The following is an 18,687-nucleotide window of genomic DNA, read 5'->3' on the forward strand; positions in this document are numbered from 1 at the left end:
GATATCCTACATTGTGTTTGTGTGTTATTGTGTTTGTTTGTGAGCATATTTTTATATGCGGAGCGATGTGACTGAATTTTTTTTTTTTTTTTTTTATTGGCTGATGACTCATTCTCTCTTTCAACCTGCTGGAGCTACTTCAATCATGTAGGTAATCTTCCCCTGCGTTCCAGCAGCCGAGAGGTTACCTTTCCCACACATCAGAGCTATTTTCCTCTTAATTGAGACCCACTCTGCTGCGACAGCGTTTTCACAAGGTGGAAAATGGCAGGTCAAGATTTTGAGACATCTTTTTTCCTCCCCTGCCTCCCTCCCCTGGCAAAAGTGGCTGTGAAGTTGATAAGTTTCTTTAGGGACCCTGGAGCCAGGCCAGCTAAGACACTAGACTTCTTGAGGGCAAGTAAAGGTTGATGTCAAGTCACCTCATAGATTGTGTGTGTGCGTGAGTGTGTGCTCAGTTGCTTGTGTTTTTATCCAATCAGCCTCCGCCTAATGTATGCACGGCTTTGTGATTGAATTACACCGGTGCTTTTATGGAGAAAAATGGTTGTGAACCATCTCCTTGAGTGCTTATGAGAGAACAGACACTTTGTGGGAGTCTCTGTGGTGACCTGACTCAATCTGCATACGATTACCCCTCAGCAGACCTGTAACCCAATTTATGAGCTGATCACCTCGTCTCCTGCAGGAGCACATGGTCCATCTCATGTGACAGTAAAATGGAGCAGGAACACGATGACACAACATTTGTTAAACTTTATTATGGTACCCTTAAATCCAGAAATGCATCCCAGTTGTTGTTGTTGTCGTTTTGTGTGTGTGTGTGTGTGTGTGTGTGTGCGCGTGTGCGCGCAAGTTTACTAACCTCTTGGTTGCATCTATGTTGAATCACTTCAGCAGTCAGCTATAAACAAGATTTATTTTTAAAATATCATTTACAGTGTCGTGGGCCACATAACTAAAAAAAACTATCCACTGAAATAAGAAAACTATTGGATGATGCATGTTAAATTCAGAAAAACTGCTCCTGTAGTTGAGTGGAAGATGCTTTGAGGCTGATTTGCATTGTGATCCTTTTAAGAGTGAGGATCAAATTAAAACAGTGAAAGGAAATGCTTTTAATAATGTAATAATTTATTTATGGAAAATATAATTAGCGTTGAAACGCCACAAACCCGTGTTGTAAAAGTTTTCTTTGCCATGAATTTAATTGAATCTGCAATCTAAATTTGCCCCAAAACCTTGAGTGATGATATTTACTAATATATTTTAATAAGAAAAAATGCATCTATGCAGTAAATTAGCTTTGGCATCAGAGCAGTGTTTTTTCTGATATATTTCACATCCTTGGTTTGATTACAACCATAAAACCTGAGGATGAGAACCTTTTCTAAATATGGCCCTTTGCACACTTGTACAAAAGAGGCAAACATGGCAGACATAAAAACAAAGCAGGCCTAATAAATGTACCTGTCTTTGTTTAATGGCGTGGTTAAATCGGGGTACGGCAAGAGGACCACATTGCCAGTTATTGTCGGCGTGTTGAATGTCCTATTAAATCCTCCGTTCCATGCGCAGCGACATGTCAACATTTGCTCTGTATTCATGACACCTGACGATTGCCAGTTGTCATTTTTCCCAGTGACAAACAGAAGAGTTGTGAGTCTGGACAACGAGCGAAGAATTATCCCCTTTTCTTTTACGGGTCACATATAGTGAAGCTGCGAAATGCTGCGTATGCTTGATGGTGTCAGACACTGAGGAGCTGCTGGAGCTCCTATTATCACTCAGCAGATTGGCCAAGTCCCTTCGCAATTGTGATCCAGCAGAATGGAGTCTGGTGAGGAGGGAAATGTTAATTGAGTTCAATTAGGCTTTGTACCATGTTTGTTTCCTGCCAACAGATTACGCTGAATCCCCATCCTCACTTACGGAAATGAATGATAACCCTCTGTCAAAAGTCTGAGGAAACTGGCAATTTGAGGCTAGGTGGAAGATAACAGATACTTGTACTGACAAGTTCCTTGTGGCAGGATGAGGGATAGATACAAAAACCACTCGGAAACTGCTGGGCTGATGTTCACCCTCAAAGGGAAATAAATTTAGAGTTAAGAGGTGTTTTTATTTTTTGAGTTAAAATGGGCGTTTTCAAAACCTTTTTGCAGTAACTCAACACCTGAGGGGGATTTCAGAGGTATCTCTTAATTTTTGTGTTGTTGCATTGTGATTCCAGTTGTAACCAACCGTTCTCTCCCTTTTTTTTAATCTCACTTGTCTTTTTATCAGATGAACACTAATATGTATGTAATTTAATTATTATGTCCAAAGATTGGAATATTCTACATGTAATTGCTGGTACCATTTAATATAATGATAATATCTACTTTAATGACAAATTTCTGCTGTTGAGACAACATCAGAAATAACTCTTTTGAAGCTGTTTACCTCGTCTCTCTCATTGTGTGAACAGTTATTTTTCTTCAATAAGAGGGAAAATGTTCAGCTGTTAAAAATGAGTGGACTGAGCATTTATTTGCAGTGCTGATGGGAAAGGCAATGACAGAGCCAGGCTGTCTGATGTTTGGCAATGGAGCAATTACTGTGTTTTTTCTGGTACCAAATCCAGTCTGTACAGCCAAACTGAAAACATTTCTGAGTAAATTTGTCTTCTATTCTGTCTGGGTTGACAGAATGTATTAGGGATGCAAGGACTGTTGCAGAAGATTGCTCTGATAGTACTCAGTACCATCATATACCTTTTTGATTAAGTGTTATTAACATTATTTGACATACTGGTCACTAATCCATTCATTTAGAAACAGTATTTTTCGAAGATACTTTATGTATTATTGGGAGGTGAAATCTATTCTAACGTTTGACAAGTTCTAAAATGGCCGTGCTTCATATATGTAATAATTATCTGCAGTGCAAATATATAACATGTTAGCAAAATGACTCTATTAATGGCAAAATCATTCGATTTTTTTTTTTTTCCAATGCCGTATTCTGTCAAAATGTTTAATGAACTCAGGTGGTATATCCCAAGGATTCTGGTGATCCCTTAATGTGTGGTTCTTGACTGAAATCTGACTGATAACGTCATCGTGCGCCGTGTTCTCGCTGTTGTCTTCTTATATGACCTTTTACACCCAGCTGCTGTTTTTATTAGTTGTGAGAGTAAAACACTTCAGTCTCTCAATTAGGACACATGATTAGAACTGAAACCATCTTGGCTGCGGTTGTCTTACCTTAAGCCTTTAAGTTATTATCGTCCACAAACTAATTAGCAAGTTCTTGATAAGCAAGGGTAGACCCTTTGTTGCCATAGCAACAGTTAGACTTAATCACAATGAAGGGATTGTTCTGCTTGGAGAGCAGACTTTCTCCTGCATTTTTATTTGCTTAACTTCTTTTCTCATAATTCACGCCCCATATATTATAGTTTGTTTGGTTTTTTTTTTTTTTTTTTTTTTTTTTTACCCCTTTCATTCCTGCAGGGAAGACCCAAATAACCGAGGAAATAAAAAAGAGGTTTTGAGGTCTGCGTCAAAGCATTGTGTTTGAATGCAGCCTTCTCAGTCTAATCAAATGGAGTTAGCGATTTATTGTCTGTGATTTAGCATCGGGTCAGATTAGGAAAGATGCTGCAGGTTTAGCACGGCGGCGGGCAAAATGAGCTGAACCTAAAATAACAGGAGGAAATGGAATGCAAAAATGACCAATTAGGCCTTCATCAACGCCCTTTTCTCATTCTCACTTTACCCTGTTTTTCTTTACCAGAATGCTGCTGTACCTCTGCACCGAAGTCAGGAACTGCAGGAAATTCAGCCACAAAACTTGACTCTGTGAAAGACAGTCAAAGCAAAAACAGGACATCTGTAATGTTTTCCATCTGGGGAAAAAGTGGATGGCCTTTACCCAGAATCCACTTTTTACTGCATTGCATTGCGATTTCTTTTAAGTGGAGCAAAAGGTCTCACTGCCTCTCCGGTGATGGATTTCTCCCCACAATCTTGACTATTGAACTTTGCTGTTTTAGTCTGATGGTTTGGCACCAAAGAAAAAAAAAATCAGCACATTTTTGGTAACTGATGGATCTTTTCAGATTAAACTCCTCTGCAGTCACTTTGAAAATGGCTCAATATGACATAATGTGATCCTCATTTTTCAACATCGTAGTGATTTAGAGGACCCTGAATACAGTATGCTTTTTTCCTTTGTCACCTCTGACACAAAGTACACAACAGCGTTGTTGCTTGCACCCTCAGCATGATACTTACCCTTCCACACAATACAATTTGATAGCACAAATCAGCATTGTTAAATCAATTCCCCACCTCTCCCTGGTTACCCATAACGACTGCACACACACTGCTCCTCGCTGATTGGTGGTCGAGTTGCTCCTTTGGTAAATAAAACATTTATAGAGGCTCAATTAGTGAAGCCTGTTGAGTCTTCAGCAGCTGTGCTCGCCAGCTGTTTTTAAAGGAAGAGCAGTGCAGTGAGGTGAGGCGAGGGAAACAAGGATCTCAGGAACAGGCTGGAAAACGTGAAAAGGGAAGGTGAAGCTGGTTGAGAGCTTGTTTATGATCCATATTGAACCCTCTTTTGTTTTTTTTTTTTAGGACAAGACGAGCAGGTTGTTCTCTCAAATAAGCACAGACGGATTGCAAAAAATAGAAATCCGCAAATGACTCAAGAGTCGTTAGGAGCCTTTAACTAATTTCTAAGATGTGCAGCAAAAATATGTAGAATAGTTGGCAGCCCACATCTAATGGATAGAATATTCATGTATATACATAAATAGTGTGTTTGTGTATTTATCAGCCCACTGTGAGATGTGAAATATGAAATATTCTGTGATTTAGTGTCAATAGGATACTTATACATGCTGGTGGTATCACAGAGCAAGTTCAGCTTGGCTGTAACTGTTTCCATGTCAAAAGATCTCTCACCTTATTTCAGCTGCTGAAGTTTCCATTATTCTGAGCACTTTCACATTCTTGTGATCTTTGTTTTAGAAGAAGCATCACTGACGAATACTGTCGTAATTGACTGCAACAGAGCACAGTTGATGTGCCGCTCCAGGATCACCTTTCACAAGACTGTATGTTGAACTATAACCAAGATGTAAACATTTGCACATTATATCACAATCTGTAGTTACACATCATGAAGCTTTACCCATTTTGTAAGATTGAGATTATTTGATGAACGTGCAGCACCTGCTATCCTGGCTATTTCACTCAGTGAAGGACAGCACATTTTGTTTTATCAGAAAGAGTCGAGCCCAGAGCTAATTGGTTAAACCATTAATCTCTCATCATGAGACAAACCGCCCACCTGAAATTTATTAAAACCACCCAGTGTGCATTGCTTGATACCCAGGAGGTAATCTAAAAATACCTGTCCTTCTTTTCTACCCTTATTATATGTTAAAGTCGCAATCAGAAAGTCAGAGGTTGGTATTGTGTGTGTGTGTGTGTGTGTGTGTGTGTGTGTGTGTGTGTGAGTTTTCACTAGTGTGCAAGAACTTGGTCAGAATTATAGGTTGAACGAGGATTTAATGTTCCAGATGAATCTTACATTCACCCCCAGATGGGAAATAAATCTTTTTCCTGTTGTGTATGAGCATTTTAGTTTTTATTCAGTCTTGATTGACGGCTACTGATCGACTACATGCGGCATACGCAGTGATGCAAGAAGAGACGCGCTACTCTTTTCTATTTCTGTGAAACTCACATTTGAGACACAAGGATAGTCTGATGGCTTTGCATTCAACAGTGATTAGATGTAATAATTAATACTCAGAGTTGAACATGCAAAGGGATATATTAATGATGCAATATTATCGATTAGCAAGCACAAAGAGTCAACATTGTCGAGTCCAATGCTGCATGAAGAAAAAGAGCGTCTTGCCTGATAATGATACCAGGACTGCTGGCAAAGCACACAAGCAGAAGGAGTGATGCCAACACTGAAATTTCTCGTGTCCTGGTTTCCGTGTAAGCTTTTCACGAGAACAAATTTCCTTTGCGGGGCCTGGTGACGATGTAAACTGGTTCAGAAATGATTCCAACTCCTCAAGGAGCCTGTGTTTAATTCACTTTTCTCCCTCTTTTTCTTTCAGTGGAAGGCTGCACAGATTGGTCAGTGGACTATCTGAAATACAAGGTGCTTCTGGGAGAACCTGTGCGGATTAAGTGTGCTTTATTTTATGGATATATCCGGGCCAACTACACCCATGCACAGAGTGCAGGACTCAGCCTTATGTGGTACAAAAGTGCAGGACATGGGGACTTTGAAGAACCCATCAGTTTTGACGGCACGAGGATGAGCAAGGAGGAGGACGCCATATGGTTCCGACCGGCGGAGTTGGACGATGTGGGTTACTACTCCTGTGTATTACGGTGAGTTCCTCTCATTTTTGTTTGGCAGCATTCCCTGGACACACATTGGATCCTGCTGTCTTCTTCTTATAAGTTGTTGGTTTTATTGCCTTTAACTGGCACAATCACTCAAGATAAACCTCTCAATCTTGGTCTTGTTGTGCCAGAAGTGTGTCAGTACGATAGTGGGGATAAATAACATTTTCTTGAACCCAGTGGGCAGAAGTAAAGCTGTGTTAAAGTCCTCCCCCGTTGATTCCTAATGAAGTCTCTCATCTCAGGCCAAAAGAGCACCGGTCCTTACTCCACAGAGCATCATCTAATATTATGAGTCCCCTTTGCTTGCCTTTATATGCTAAATTGTTTCTTTATTCTCCTCTGGGGAACAGTAAGCCATTAGGTGCCATTGGAAAATCCATATTTCTTCAGCCTCACTGGTCTGTCGTTCAAAAAAAAATAAAAAAATAAAGTGAGGAGTGATATGAAAGGAAATGGATGGTAATTCAGTGCAGGAAGATTGAGGAAAGGGAAGACTGCTAACATACTCTTTTAAGATACTTTTCCACTTGCCTGATGGTGCAGGGAGGCAGTTGTTTGATTCATGATTTCCATATTAGCATGAAATACCTGCTTTGCATGCTCATACTGGCAGAAGTTTTCATTAACATGGAGGATATCTGTAGCCAGTTGGAAAGAAAAGACTGCCCTGAAGCCCAGAATTACTTCTTTTTCATTGGATAAGTGAAACTTTAAAAACACAATTCTGAAAAACAGGATTGGAATCTGATTGGAATTCAGAGAAACAACCCCCCCCTCACCCCCCAAAAAAAGTTTCAACTTGAAAACAAGGGATTCAGGACATTTGTTACTCTGGCAACAGAATCCAGTGAATAATATGCTTTTTAGCTGTGTTTCACAAGCCCGCTTCTAAGAGGTTTCAGCTATTACTATTCAGCACCATTAGCGCACTCCCCTTTGCTGTGGCAGCCACCTTGAATAGAACTGGGCAGCACCAATCCAAACAAGTCTCCATTCAGTGATGTTAGCAGCATTTCTTAAAGTAGACAATCGGTCAGCTCAAAGTTATTGTGTGATCACACAGAAAGTAGAGCCATGAGATTTGATTTGGACGAGTAGAGCTGCTTTGTCGCCAGTCTCCACCATTCAGAAGCAAATTTATTTATTTGCCCAGGGAAAGAATAGCAGTTCTGAATACGGAGCACTTTTGCATTCCACAGGAATTTCTTAGGACCGTTGTAACCTGTAGTTTCTTTTTCTGCATTTGTACTCTGTACAGTCAGGACAAGAGCTTTTTTTTTAACACTTTATGATGAACATTTGCCACCCAAATTGAATATTTACTGCATCGACCTTTATTTACAATTGCCAGCATTTGTGCTATAATCACTTACAGTACAGTGATTTTCAGTGTTAATCAAAGCATCTATGGTAGCTGACAGCATTATGTTGAAGGCAGCAGATCAAAACTGCCTTGTAGGAAACAGATACGACACACTGATTAGCTCTGGTACAGTCTAGGATGTGATTGTCGTGATGAAATTATTTTTTAAAGCTACCATGTCATTTCACTGACTATTAGCTCATTTAGAAATCCCTGAGTCTGCCCTGAAAGCATAAACCAAGAACCAAAAGTATGAAATAAGTCAAATCCTCCATTTAAATGAACTAAACAGCCATAATACAAAAAATAAAAACAGAGAGAAAATAATTAATTGTGTTTACTGTCAGTTTTGCAACATTTAAGCTGAGGAATAAACTGAGCAATGTGCAGAGTTGCACATGCTTGATTATATTGTAATAACTTATTAACCTTGTAGGTAAAGGGCATTTTCCCTTGACTGGCTTATTAGTCAGCTCTATACGGCAGCTTTTAACAGGGGGAAGGGCCGGCATAAAAGCCTTGGGTGGATTAGACTGAGCGGTTGTGTGTGTGTGTGTGTGTGTGTGTGACGTCTGGTTTAATGCAGCATTCAGAAGTGCATAGCAATGCATTAGAATCAACCACATGGGAATATCTAATCACAGCAATTTTGTGTCCTGTATTAGTATATAATATGAATTCTGTTGAGCAGATAATAAGACCAGGGCCCAGTCCAGATGACTGGCAGAGCAACGGTTTCTCAGAGTAACCTTTTGATTCCTTTCTCATATCATATATCAACTAAAACTGCTGAGGCTGTATGTCCTCGAAAATGACTTGAAAATGCTGACTAACATTTCTTACATGATATATTGTGTTCATGTTATTTAGTTTCAGAGCATAAAGAGATCCTCTATACGTGCTTTAATTACACTTTAACAGCTGCATTTCAAGGCTAAGCTATTAACACTAAGTGGCTGTTGTGAAGGGCTGGACCAAAATTGTATATATCCATAAACAAACGGATCAAAATAAAGTGCAAAGACAGGTTTTATTTCTGAAAATGTATCGCTGCAACACATATAAATCAGAAATTTATATAAAGGAGCCAAGTTATTAAAATAGAATCACTGTTTTTTTTTATGTCCTGCTTAACAAAACACGGCTGCACAAATTATAATAAAATCAAAATGACAATGACAACAATGGCAGCACAGTCTGCAGCATGTCGTTTAAATGTATCGATTGAAATGCTGGATTCGTATAAAATAGGATATTCTATGAGAATGCTTTTTGTCCCAACCCGTATCTGTTTATTAACACACATATATCTCTCTAAGAATTTGTTGTACTGTCTGATGTTTGTAGATGCATTTGCCTTCTCCCTTTTAGTTTATGCATCAATAATGCTGCACATCACAGAATTGGATTCATCCAATTTTACAACCACGTAGCAGTGTGATGAGCTGTTATGCTGACGTGACTCATTTCAATTCCCAAGCAGCGCAGCCAATTTGGAGAATTGCTCGTCTCTTTTGTCTCAGCAGTGTGGGTCCTATAGATGATCAGGGCTTGCATATGTGAACATATCATATTTGGATTTGACTCCTGGCAGTGATTTTACTTGGGGATTCTTACCTTTTGAAACATAAAGGGACCTCAAGAATTAGAGTGCTCAGCGGCGGATCACACGAATTGCCACACAACAATAAATTATCTCTCACTGGGTATATTTCAAACTTCAGCATGCTATAACAGTTCAATCCCGATCACTCTTGGCCCCCATGATGTTGTTATCTCCATGTGAGTATTGGTAGAAACCAGTGTGACAGAGTACTATGCAAGAATATTGAGCAGACCACATCAGGAATGATGTATACACTGACTGGTATGATAGTATTTGTCATCACGACCATCTCTCATTTTTTATTGGGGAATCAGTTTAGTACAAGTAAGGAGAAGGGCTTGGCAGTATTTTAATGTTATTGTTTATGGCCCTTAAGTAGAATTATATTAGAATCGTTTGAACATTTCCGTTTCTAAATCATATTTACCTTATTATATATCAGATATATGATTCTGCTATCATTCGCCTTTGTTGTAATTCATTGTATCACATTCTGCAGGTTTAGACCAATTTGCCACAAATACAACAAACCAGCATTAAGCAAGACAGTGTAGTGTGTGTCATACAGTGACATAATCTAATCTGTTCTTATACGCTCGAATGGCATCAGGAATACACAGCTGTCATTGCACGTCTCCTGTCCACATGATCGCTGGATAGTGAGGAAGAGGTTTCTGTGAGTTGTCTGTCACAGGTGTTATTGCATTAGTCAAAGATGAACAGTGTGGGTGGAATATTCATAAGACACCCACATCAGCACTGTCACAGTGAAGACGCGCTGCTGTAGTGTTATCAGCTGCTTCTGCCTGTTTGCAGATCAGCTCATAAGACAGTGACCCCTCATTTCATGGCAGCAAACAGTTTGCATATCATGGCATATATATACTCAACAAGCGCTTTATTGGGAAAAAAAAACCCCACATATGCTTTTAATATATTTATCGAATGAAGCATTCATGTGGCAGCAATTCAATGCACAAAACCCTGCAGATACAGTTCAGGAGCTCCAGATAATGTGAGCAGCAAGCATTACAATGAGGCAAAAATGTGTATGAATTGGATATTGTCATTCACCGCAGCAACTTTTATTTTTAGTTTTGTCAAAATGAAAAGCTAAAACAAATCAAGTGAGCTGAGAGGTCACAGGTGATTGGCCAGACTGGTCCAAGCTGAGAAAAAGGCTGAAGGGACTTCCACAGCCGGTCTTCACAACTGTAGTTATCAAAGCTACAGCAGCAGAGGACCACAACAGGCTCCACTCCTGTCAGCCAGAACAGAAATCAGTGTGCACTGGGCAGAACTGGACAGTTGAAGACTGGAAAAACTTGGCTGATCTGATGAGTCTGGATTTCTGCTGAAGAAGCAGATGGTCGGGTCAGAAATTTGTGTCAACAGCTAGAGTCCATCGGCCCAGTCGGCCCAGGCTAGTGGTGGTGGGGTGCAGAGATTGTTTCCTTGGCGAACTTTCGGCTCCTTTACCCATTAATCAGTCATTATTCAATGCTGTAATCTGAGTGTTGTTGTTGATTATGGCCAGAGTTTGCCATTTCCTACTTGTCACTGTCAACATGATGATGCACCATGTAACAAGGCAAGAGCCATCTCATACAGAATTAACGAACATGACAGTGAGTCCAGAGAACCAGAGTGGTCAGAGTGGCGTACTTTATGTGATGCATCCATCAGCATCGATGGCCCTACGTGCTCTTATTATATGATGTTCCTAATGAAGTGCTGGGTGAATTTATCTATTGGTGAAACATTCTCATTTCAGTCACGTCACACAGGTCTTTTGAGGATAGAGGTTCAGTGCCCTCTGTTGTTCTAACCAAATTATCATCACTGACTGGGTTGCAAGTAAAAAAAAAAAAAAAAGAAGAAGAAGAAGACAGATTTTACAGGCATGGGGCAGCAACAGAAATGTTTATTAATGTGCATTACCCTTGTTAAAAAAAAGCCACGTGAGACCTAATAGAAATATGCTTTACGAGCAGCTTGGACACCATGTGGCATAATGCAGATGATGACAGAGACCCATCTGCACTGCAGAGAACACAAACATCTTCATAAGTTTTGCAATAGCAAAGTAACAGCAGCTGGGAAAGTTCAAATCATTGAAATTCAAGTACTTTCTTAATCAGGAGGCATATTCTTAATCCAGCTTGAGTCACATTCCTGTTTGTTCCTTGTTGGAAGAAGTGTGAATTCTGTGAAGCAGAACTACCTCAAAACATCAGCACATTTTGTTACTTATTAAAAAATTGAGATACACCATCAGATTACCCTGATGGATAATGCTGCAGTTTACAGTGTAGTTTTAATTATTGCTCCATTATTTCTTTCATTCTCTCATCATGTTTACATGCAAACTAATGCATGTAAACATGATTTTTTTGTCAAAATCTGTAATGATACATAGCTTGTAACTTTATGCCTCTGGCCTTCTTGTCTCCCTGAACATGCACACACATAAAACAGTGTGTCTGCACTCGTTATGTCTTTGTGTATTTGCTCACTTGCACTTAAGGGTGTCAGAGGGCATCATCGTGTGCGTCGACTGGCACAAATACACTCGCGCACGCACACAGGCATGCACAACATGTCAGTTCTCGTCTCCCCTGAGATGAGCTGCTACTGACAGGAACTAAATGTGCCTCCAATCTGTATGTGAATCCAGTCCAACGTCGATACACACACATGCACACGCTCTACCTTCTCTGCACGTCTGCCGTTACGGCCATATGATGAGGGCACCCTCACGCCACATACAGTATGGGAGGGGAAGGGAGCAGATGATCAGAGCTGTGTGTCAAATCGAGGTCAGCACTCAGCTGTTTCAGATGTTACACCCTGAGGAGCTCTTTCATATGCAGAGTGAAAACATCTGCAGTGACAGCGTGTGTCACTTACTGTAGAGTGACGGAGTACAAACGGATAAATACTCGGGACTTTAGGCTACTAGAGAGGATACCGCTAACTCACCCACGTTCAGGCCAGTCTCTCTCTTGGTGCATTAGCATAGAAAAGCTCTTCATTTGTGCTGTTTTATACAGGAGGATTGTTGAGCCATTTCTGTGTGTCTTTTTGGCCTTAAGAGTGATCAGACAAGAGAGGGTCAAGTCTGTTCCAGTTTGAGCCAAAATAATATTGACAACCTGCAGATAAAAATCAAAAGTGCCTTGGTTCAGATTTTAATTGCTAATTTATTCTTGTGATTAATCAGAATCAGGGCATTTAATTAATCCTGTGGTTAGTTACAGGCACTTAAACAATACAAAATATAACAAGAAATATGTAAGGACTTAAGACTTATAGATTAAAATAAAAAAAAAAAAAAAAAAGTTTTTCATTAAGTATATGACTTCAATCCAGAACCTTGGCATCATGCCTGCCATGATACTGGGATTTAGAGGGTTTTATTTCACTGTGCAGTTCAACTAGATTTCATTGTAACACTGACCTGTATTTCACCTCAGTCTTCTGCAGTTAAAATCTCTCTGTTGTGCGCGTGGTGCTTTGGTTCAACACACAAACTGAAGCAGAAATATGCCTAAACAAACACACACATCTCACTGTATTGATGGCCGTGGAGAGTTCAGGGATTATAGTGTCAGATTAAGGGCAGATGTAGCAGCGTGCAGGATCCCACTTCCAGGCAGCTAGTTAATGTCTCACCTCTGACCCTGTTCACTGGAGTTGGCATGCTGCCACTGTCCCAGGCTTATTAATGGGTTTCCTGCATGTCCTGCAAGGCCTGAGCTGTCAAAGCAAAGCAAAAGAACAGTGGGAGGGGAAATAACAAAGTGCATGTGTCTGTGTGCACATTTACTTATTAAAGACTCAATCGCTGCTGCTGAGCGTCTCTTAACTGGCAACCTTGTATCCACCAACACGAAGAGGGCGTGCACATTAAAAACCACTTCCTACCATCCCGTCGCACGGCCCCGTGTTGACTGTATTAGTATTCGTGGGCAGGAGTGGCTGGTGATCTCTCAGGGAAGTGACAGTGAGAATGGGCCGTCTGGAACACTCTGTCATTCAGCCCCAGTCAGGGCCTGTCCAATTGATCCAGCCCAGCTGTCAAAGTCAATGAGAGACGCTAGACTAAGGAGCAGAAGGGACGGTTTGTGCTGCCAGGGGTTATGGATGATGTATAATATAAGGATGCTGTTTGTGTTATAAGCTACCTGGCAGGAGAAGATCGGCTAGCTGTAGCGCTGTGGAAAGGAAACGTCTGTGATGCCCTTATGGATGTTTATTAATAGAGTTTATTTCTAAGTGCTGTGCAGTGCTGCGTCACATTCCAATCAGGCTTTGAACTCACGCTGAAATTAAAAAATACTTATTCAGTCAATACTGTTAGCAAACCGCAGACATATCGACACCCACTGTAACCTGTATCCTGCTCGCTTGAATCTATTTTCTTTAAATAATTTGGTGTTGGTAGCAGCTCCATAAAACAATTCACAGTAGTCATTTATTCATTTCAATTGTTTTTTAATGGCTAGGAAGAATTAAATGACTGTAATTGCATTCTGATCACAGATCACAACACTTTGCTTCCTGTTTCTATGCTAATAGAGTTAAATTTATGAAACTTGCTGAACGTTTTTCAAGGATTAACTGAGATACACCTGACTGGTAGGAGAAAGGAGCGTCCTTCACATTCCTACTTGAGGAGGTTCATAGAGAGTTAGTGCCAATTCACTGGCAGCTGTTATTCAGTGTCCAGGTGGGGCTTTAGTTAATTGTGAGATATGGATTTGCCAAGACGCCTCACCCACCAGCCAGGGGTTATTGATGCCGCTCCCCTATATTCAGTATTCTTTCCACTTGTATAGAGAGTGTCGACACAGTGTTCGGACAGCCTTTTAGTTGGCTGTATGTGGTTTAGTGGAGGCTGTTTTCCAGCAGCCATTGTCTGATGATGTATGGGCTGTTGTTTGTGTCCTGTCCACCTTTCACACTATGCTTTATTCAGCTGTGATATGGCAGCGTGGACTTGGCCAGATATGCACTGTGGATGTCTTATGTTACAATGGCAGTGTCAAAGAAGGGGGTGATGAAACCACTTTGGGGCCCGGTGCAGGAGAGTAAAAGACCTTCATCTGGAACGGAAATGGAAAAAGGCCTTAAAGCGCTATTTATTTTTTAACAGCATCTGAATCAATGGAATTTTATTTTTATATTTCTTTTCACTTTATCCTTATTCAGCTCTTTCATTACAGAAAAATATTTTCTAAAATATTCCATTAAAGGGTCAGAGTCCTTAAAAGAGTGATGGATATTTTACCATTTGCTCATTATACTCTCAGTACCATCAGCCTGTGAATTTGTGTGATGCTCTGATAGAGGCCTGATATGGATAACAGTAATCCTAACCAAATATTTAGTTAATAGACTCAATCTATATTTAGAAATATCTGCCTTTGACATAATTATGTAACTGACCTGAGTTATTTGAGGATTCAGTTGCAGTTTCATTCACCTTCCCCTTGATAATCCCAAAAACATTTCATTTAAACTTTTTATTTCATCATCATATTAGAACCAGCTATTGAATTTACAGCATATCTGAAAAACAGCTCTCTACAGTTCAGTATCTACAGTATTTCTCTACAGCCCTCACCTTTATATTTTACCCATTACCATCTATCAAAGGTTGTGCTGTCACTGGAGTACGTTCACGTAGACTTTAATTTCATTATTTGAATTAACCTACATACACAGATAGTTAGCATTATGGAGCCAGATGCTCTTTTCAGCTTGTACTGTAGTATATCAAAGAAATTTTACTTCCTTTCATATTCATCTTTTCATTAACTAGGACAACTGTCAACAGCGGGGCTTCTTTTTTCTTGAATGTGTGGACCGTATAGCCTAAACTACAGAGTTGAGATACCTCCAGGGTTTAGATGTATTATTCTAAATAATGCCCCTTGTATTCTTTACTATGGTGTTCACAAATACAAAGTATAAACTGAGAGAAAATGCAGAAGTTTACTGAAAACTGAGCATTCACTGGAAAAGCTGTTCATGCCTGAGTACACCAGCAAATATTGTCATACTCAGACGTTTTATTTTGGTTTTCAGTCAAAGGAGGATGTGATACCGGGCTGAATAGAAATGGGTTGTAGTTTTTCAGTTACACAGCAAAAGTGGCCAACGCTCCTGCTTTCTGTCCATCTATATATATACTAATTTTGATGTATATGGGGCAGTCGTGGTAGAAATTGGAATATAAGTCTAATCCACCATGTGCATGCATTACGGTCTCAACCAATCTCTCTGCATGCCCTTCATGCTCCTTCTGATTGGACATTTGTCCCACGCTTGATTCCATTTGATTAAGCTGAACTCAAAAGGCTCCTGGTTACAGGGGCGGAGGGGGAGAAGGTTGGCTGTGGAGATTATTCTCTAAGAGACCTCTTGACTCAAATCTGTTGTCACAGTCTGCATGACTGCTCAGAGTGATCCAACAGAAGGTCAAATATGACCAATTTTTATTTCTTTATTACTTGGTTAAGCTTAGACACGTACCATATTCTCACTTCATTTCAATTTTATTGAAGTTTTATCCCACACAGCAGACGGCCACATGGGATAGATATTTTGACTTTGTGTTCTGTCCTCTGCAATCCTCCTCCAATATGTGCAGCGTCTTGGCTGTCCTGGTCCAGACTGTGCAGAGGAAGCCATCAAACAAGATGCCAAACCAGTGCTATCTGATAGCAGAGACACTGACCTTCTCTTCCTCATATCTGATGGTGGTTTTTATCTGCCAGACAAATGTCAGAAATACCATTCCCCAAGCACAATCTCTTTGGCACCAGAGCCAGCTCTTCCTGCCCTCTTCCCGCCTCCCGTCTTTCCCCTCTGGATTGTGAGCAGCAGAGCTCCAAGGAGGGGCATGTGCAATACCACTGCTGTCAGTCAAATAAACTCACAGCTCGCTCGACTCTTAATGCTGAGAGAATATTAGAGAGAGAAAGCGAACTTAACAATTTCCACAAACTAAAAGAGCTCATTTCAACATTGCCCATATGGCATATTCTAAAGTATTTGAAAAGCTGTTGATTTATGAAAAGAACATTTATTAATTTGCGAAGTGAAGTTAACAATGTTCAACATTTGTGCTGAAATTGTTTATGAAATCATTTAATAAGAAGTGCTGGTTCGACTTTATGTTCATTAGAGGCTGCAGCTTGTGTTCCTGGTTAATTGTTCTCACGGACAGGTGGTATTACTGTTATTTTTGTATCCACCCCATGTACATCAGTGAAACGCCTCTATGTATAAAGCAAAGCAATTAAATGCAAACTACATCCTCCAAAATGTCATACATTGTAAACAACACCTCTTGAAAACAGTTTAAACAGGAGCTGAACATTGTACCCTTCATTAGGGAGGATTTAATGCAGGGCTATTGAATTAGACTGCATTAGATTTAATAAAGTGTACCTAATAAGCAGCACTGGTAGAAGAAATAAAGCTCTATTAAAATCAGCCATAAGCAATTTATTCTTATTTTTCGTCTTTTCAGTATGTATTACAGCCAAGAGATTCCACATGTGCGTCTTCAACGGAGTGGAAGAGAGACACGGAGAAAAAACAATTCCACAATGAGCCCCCCCTTCGAAAACTTAACAGAAAATACAGACCTGGGTGGTCTGGCAACACTTTTAGCTGAAAAAAACTGTCTGAGCACGCAGCAGTAATACACAATCAGTGACTGTCTGGTACACATTAATATTTCAGGGAATGGTCTCTAAAGAGTTTAAGACGGGTCTGCACTGTAAGTGTGCCTCCTCCAAAAGAGAGGGAAACTCTTTGTGGCAAGTCCAAAGTTGTCTTGTTAAGGCTTCTTAGAGGAGAATACAGATTCCAAACTACATTTTTGAATTGTTCTTTTATTGCTGCAATTTACAGGATTATCTCCATTATTGGACTGCTTTGTTTTGTTTTGTATTTATTTGAAGGAGCCAGGTCTCTTTTGATACAGACCTCCGTTTGTAGCTGGGGTTTACATGTTAAAGGGTTAAATCTTTGGATGACAGGAGCTTTGTGATATAATATCAATGGAGCTGCTGGAGCCAATCCCAGCTCACCATTCCATTGCAAGGCCAACACACAGCTACTCGCACTCTCATTTACACCTACGGTCAATTTAACCTATATAACCTATATAACCGGAGTAGCCGGTAAACCCACGCAGACATGGGAACCGAACCCACGACCTTCTTATTGTGGGGTGACAGCGCTAACCACTACGCCACCACGCTACCTGCTGCGCAGTCCTGCTGTTGAATAATCAGTAATGTTGTCGCTTATACAGAATAAATACAGGTGATCATTCCTCAATGCTGTGCCGGTCTAGAAAAGTTTGAAAAGTGTTTCATCCCGTGATTCATCTTGATGTCAGTTTTGTGGAACATTTCTTGTTTAAATCTTCCAAAGAAGCTGCTTTGTTTGGCCAAAACCTTCATAATAGTCAGCACCAGACAACTGCAAGTGGTTTACATTTTTCACCAGAGTGGTCCACAGCAAATTCTGGATACAACTTTGCTACAATGAGACGGTTAGTATTTGATATGCATAGCAGTATGCTGCTCATACATTACACCCAGAGGGCCTGGGGACCAATGAATAAGGTCATGACGGAGTTAGAAGAGAATACAATGGAGACAAATTGTTTATGCTTGTTATGAAATCAGGTTGCCAGCATAAAGATGAGTTGAGGGTGTCGTGGAATGGAAAATGAGTTCCCTGAAGGCATCGAATAGGAAATAACTGAGTAATGCGTTTGCACACACAAGAAGTGCTACTGACAGCTTGAGACGAACAATTCAAGGGGAGGTCTTTGAGGCGTTCTCAGACTTAAAATACTGGAAAATGACATATTTGGTTTATGCAGGGTTTGGAGCAAGATGATTGTTTGTGCGTGTGCAAATGTTCTGCATTTTATTTTTAGAACATTCGTATTGAAGGTGCTCCTTGAAAAGGTACCACGGTTGTCTTTGTTGTTTTTTTTTTATTTATTTATTTTTTTGGGGGGGGGGCGGATAATTCCAATTGAAATAATGAATAAAGACAGTTCAGTTCAACTGTTCAAAAATTGTCTCTTGACAAAGTTGTATTGTTTGGATGAGGTTCGTAGAATGGTAACAAAGATGTGCTTGAACCTTGTTTTATTGTTAATTATATTATCTCTGTGCCGTAAATGTATTTCTGTTGTGTTAGAGGTTTAAACTGGGCCATTTTACAGATACAGATAGATACTGTACCCGCTT

The 18,687-nt window shown here is 40.1% G+C and overlaps 1 protein-coding gene across 1 annotated transcript in view; it reads left to right on the top strand.

Moving 5' to 3' along the window:
- LOC115055063 (interleukin-1 receptor accessory protein-like 1) overlaps positions 1 to 18,687 on the top strand; it is a 232,127-nt gene that overhangs the window by 102,932 nt on the left and 110,508 nt on the right. The window contains exon 4 of the mRNA XM_029520504.1: positions 6,131 to 6,410. Within this exon, the coding sequence (XP_029376364.1) occupies positions 6,131 to 6,410 (280 nt within the window). The remainder of the gene's footprint in view (positions 1 to 6,130; positions 6,411 to 18,687) is intronic.

The sequence above is a fragment of the Echeneis naucrates genome, chromosome 2 (assembly GCF_900963305.1).
Source record: "Echeneis naucrates chromosome 2, fEcheNa1.1, whole genome shotgun sequence".
NCBI classification, from domain to species: Eukaryota; Metazoa; Chordata; class Actinopteri; order Carangiformes; family Echeneidae; genus Echeneis; species Echeneis naucrates.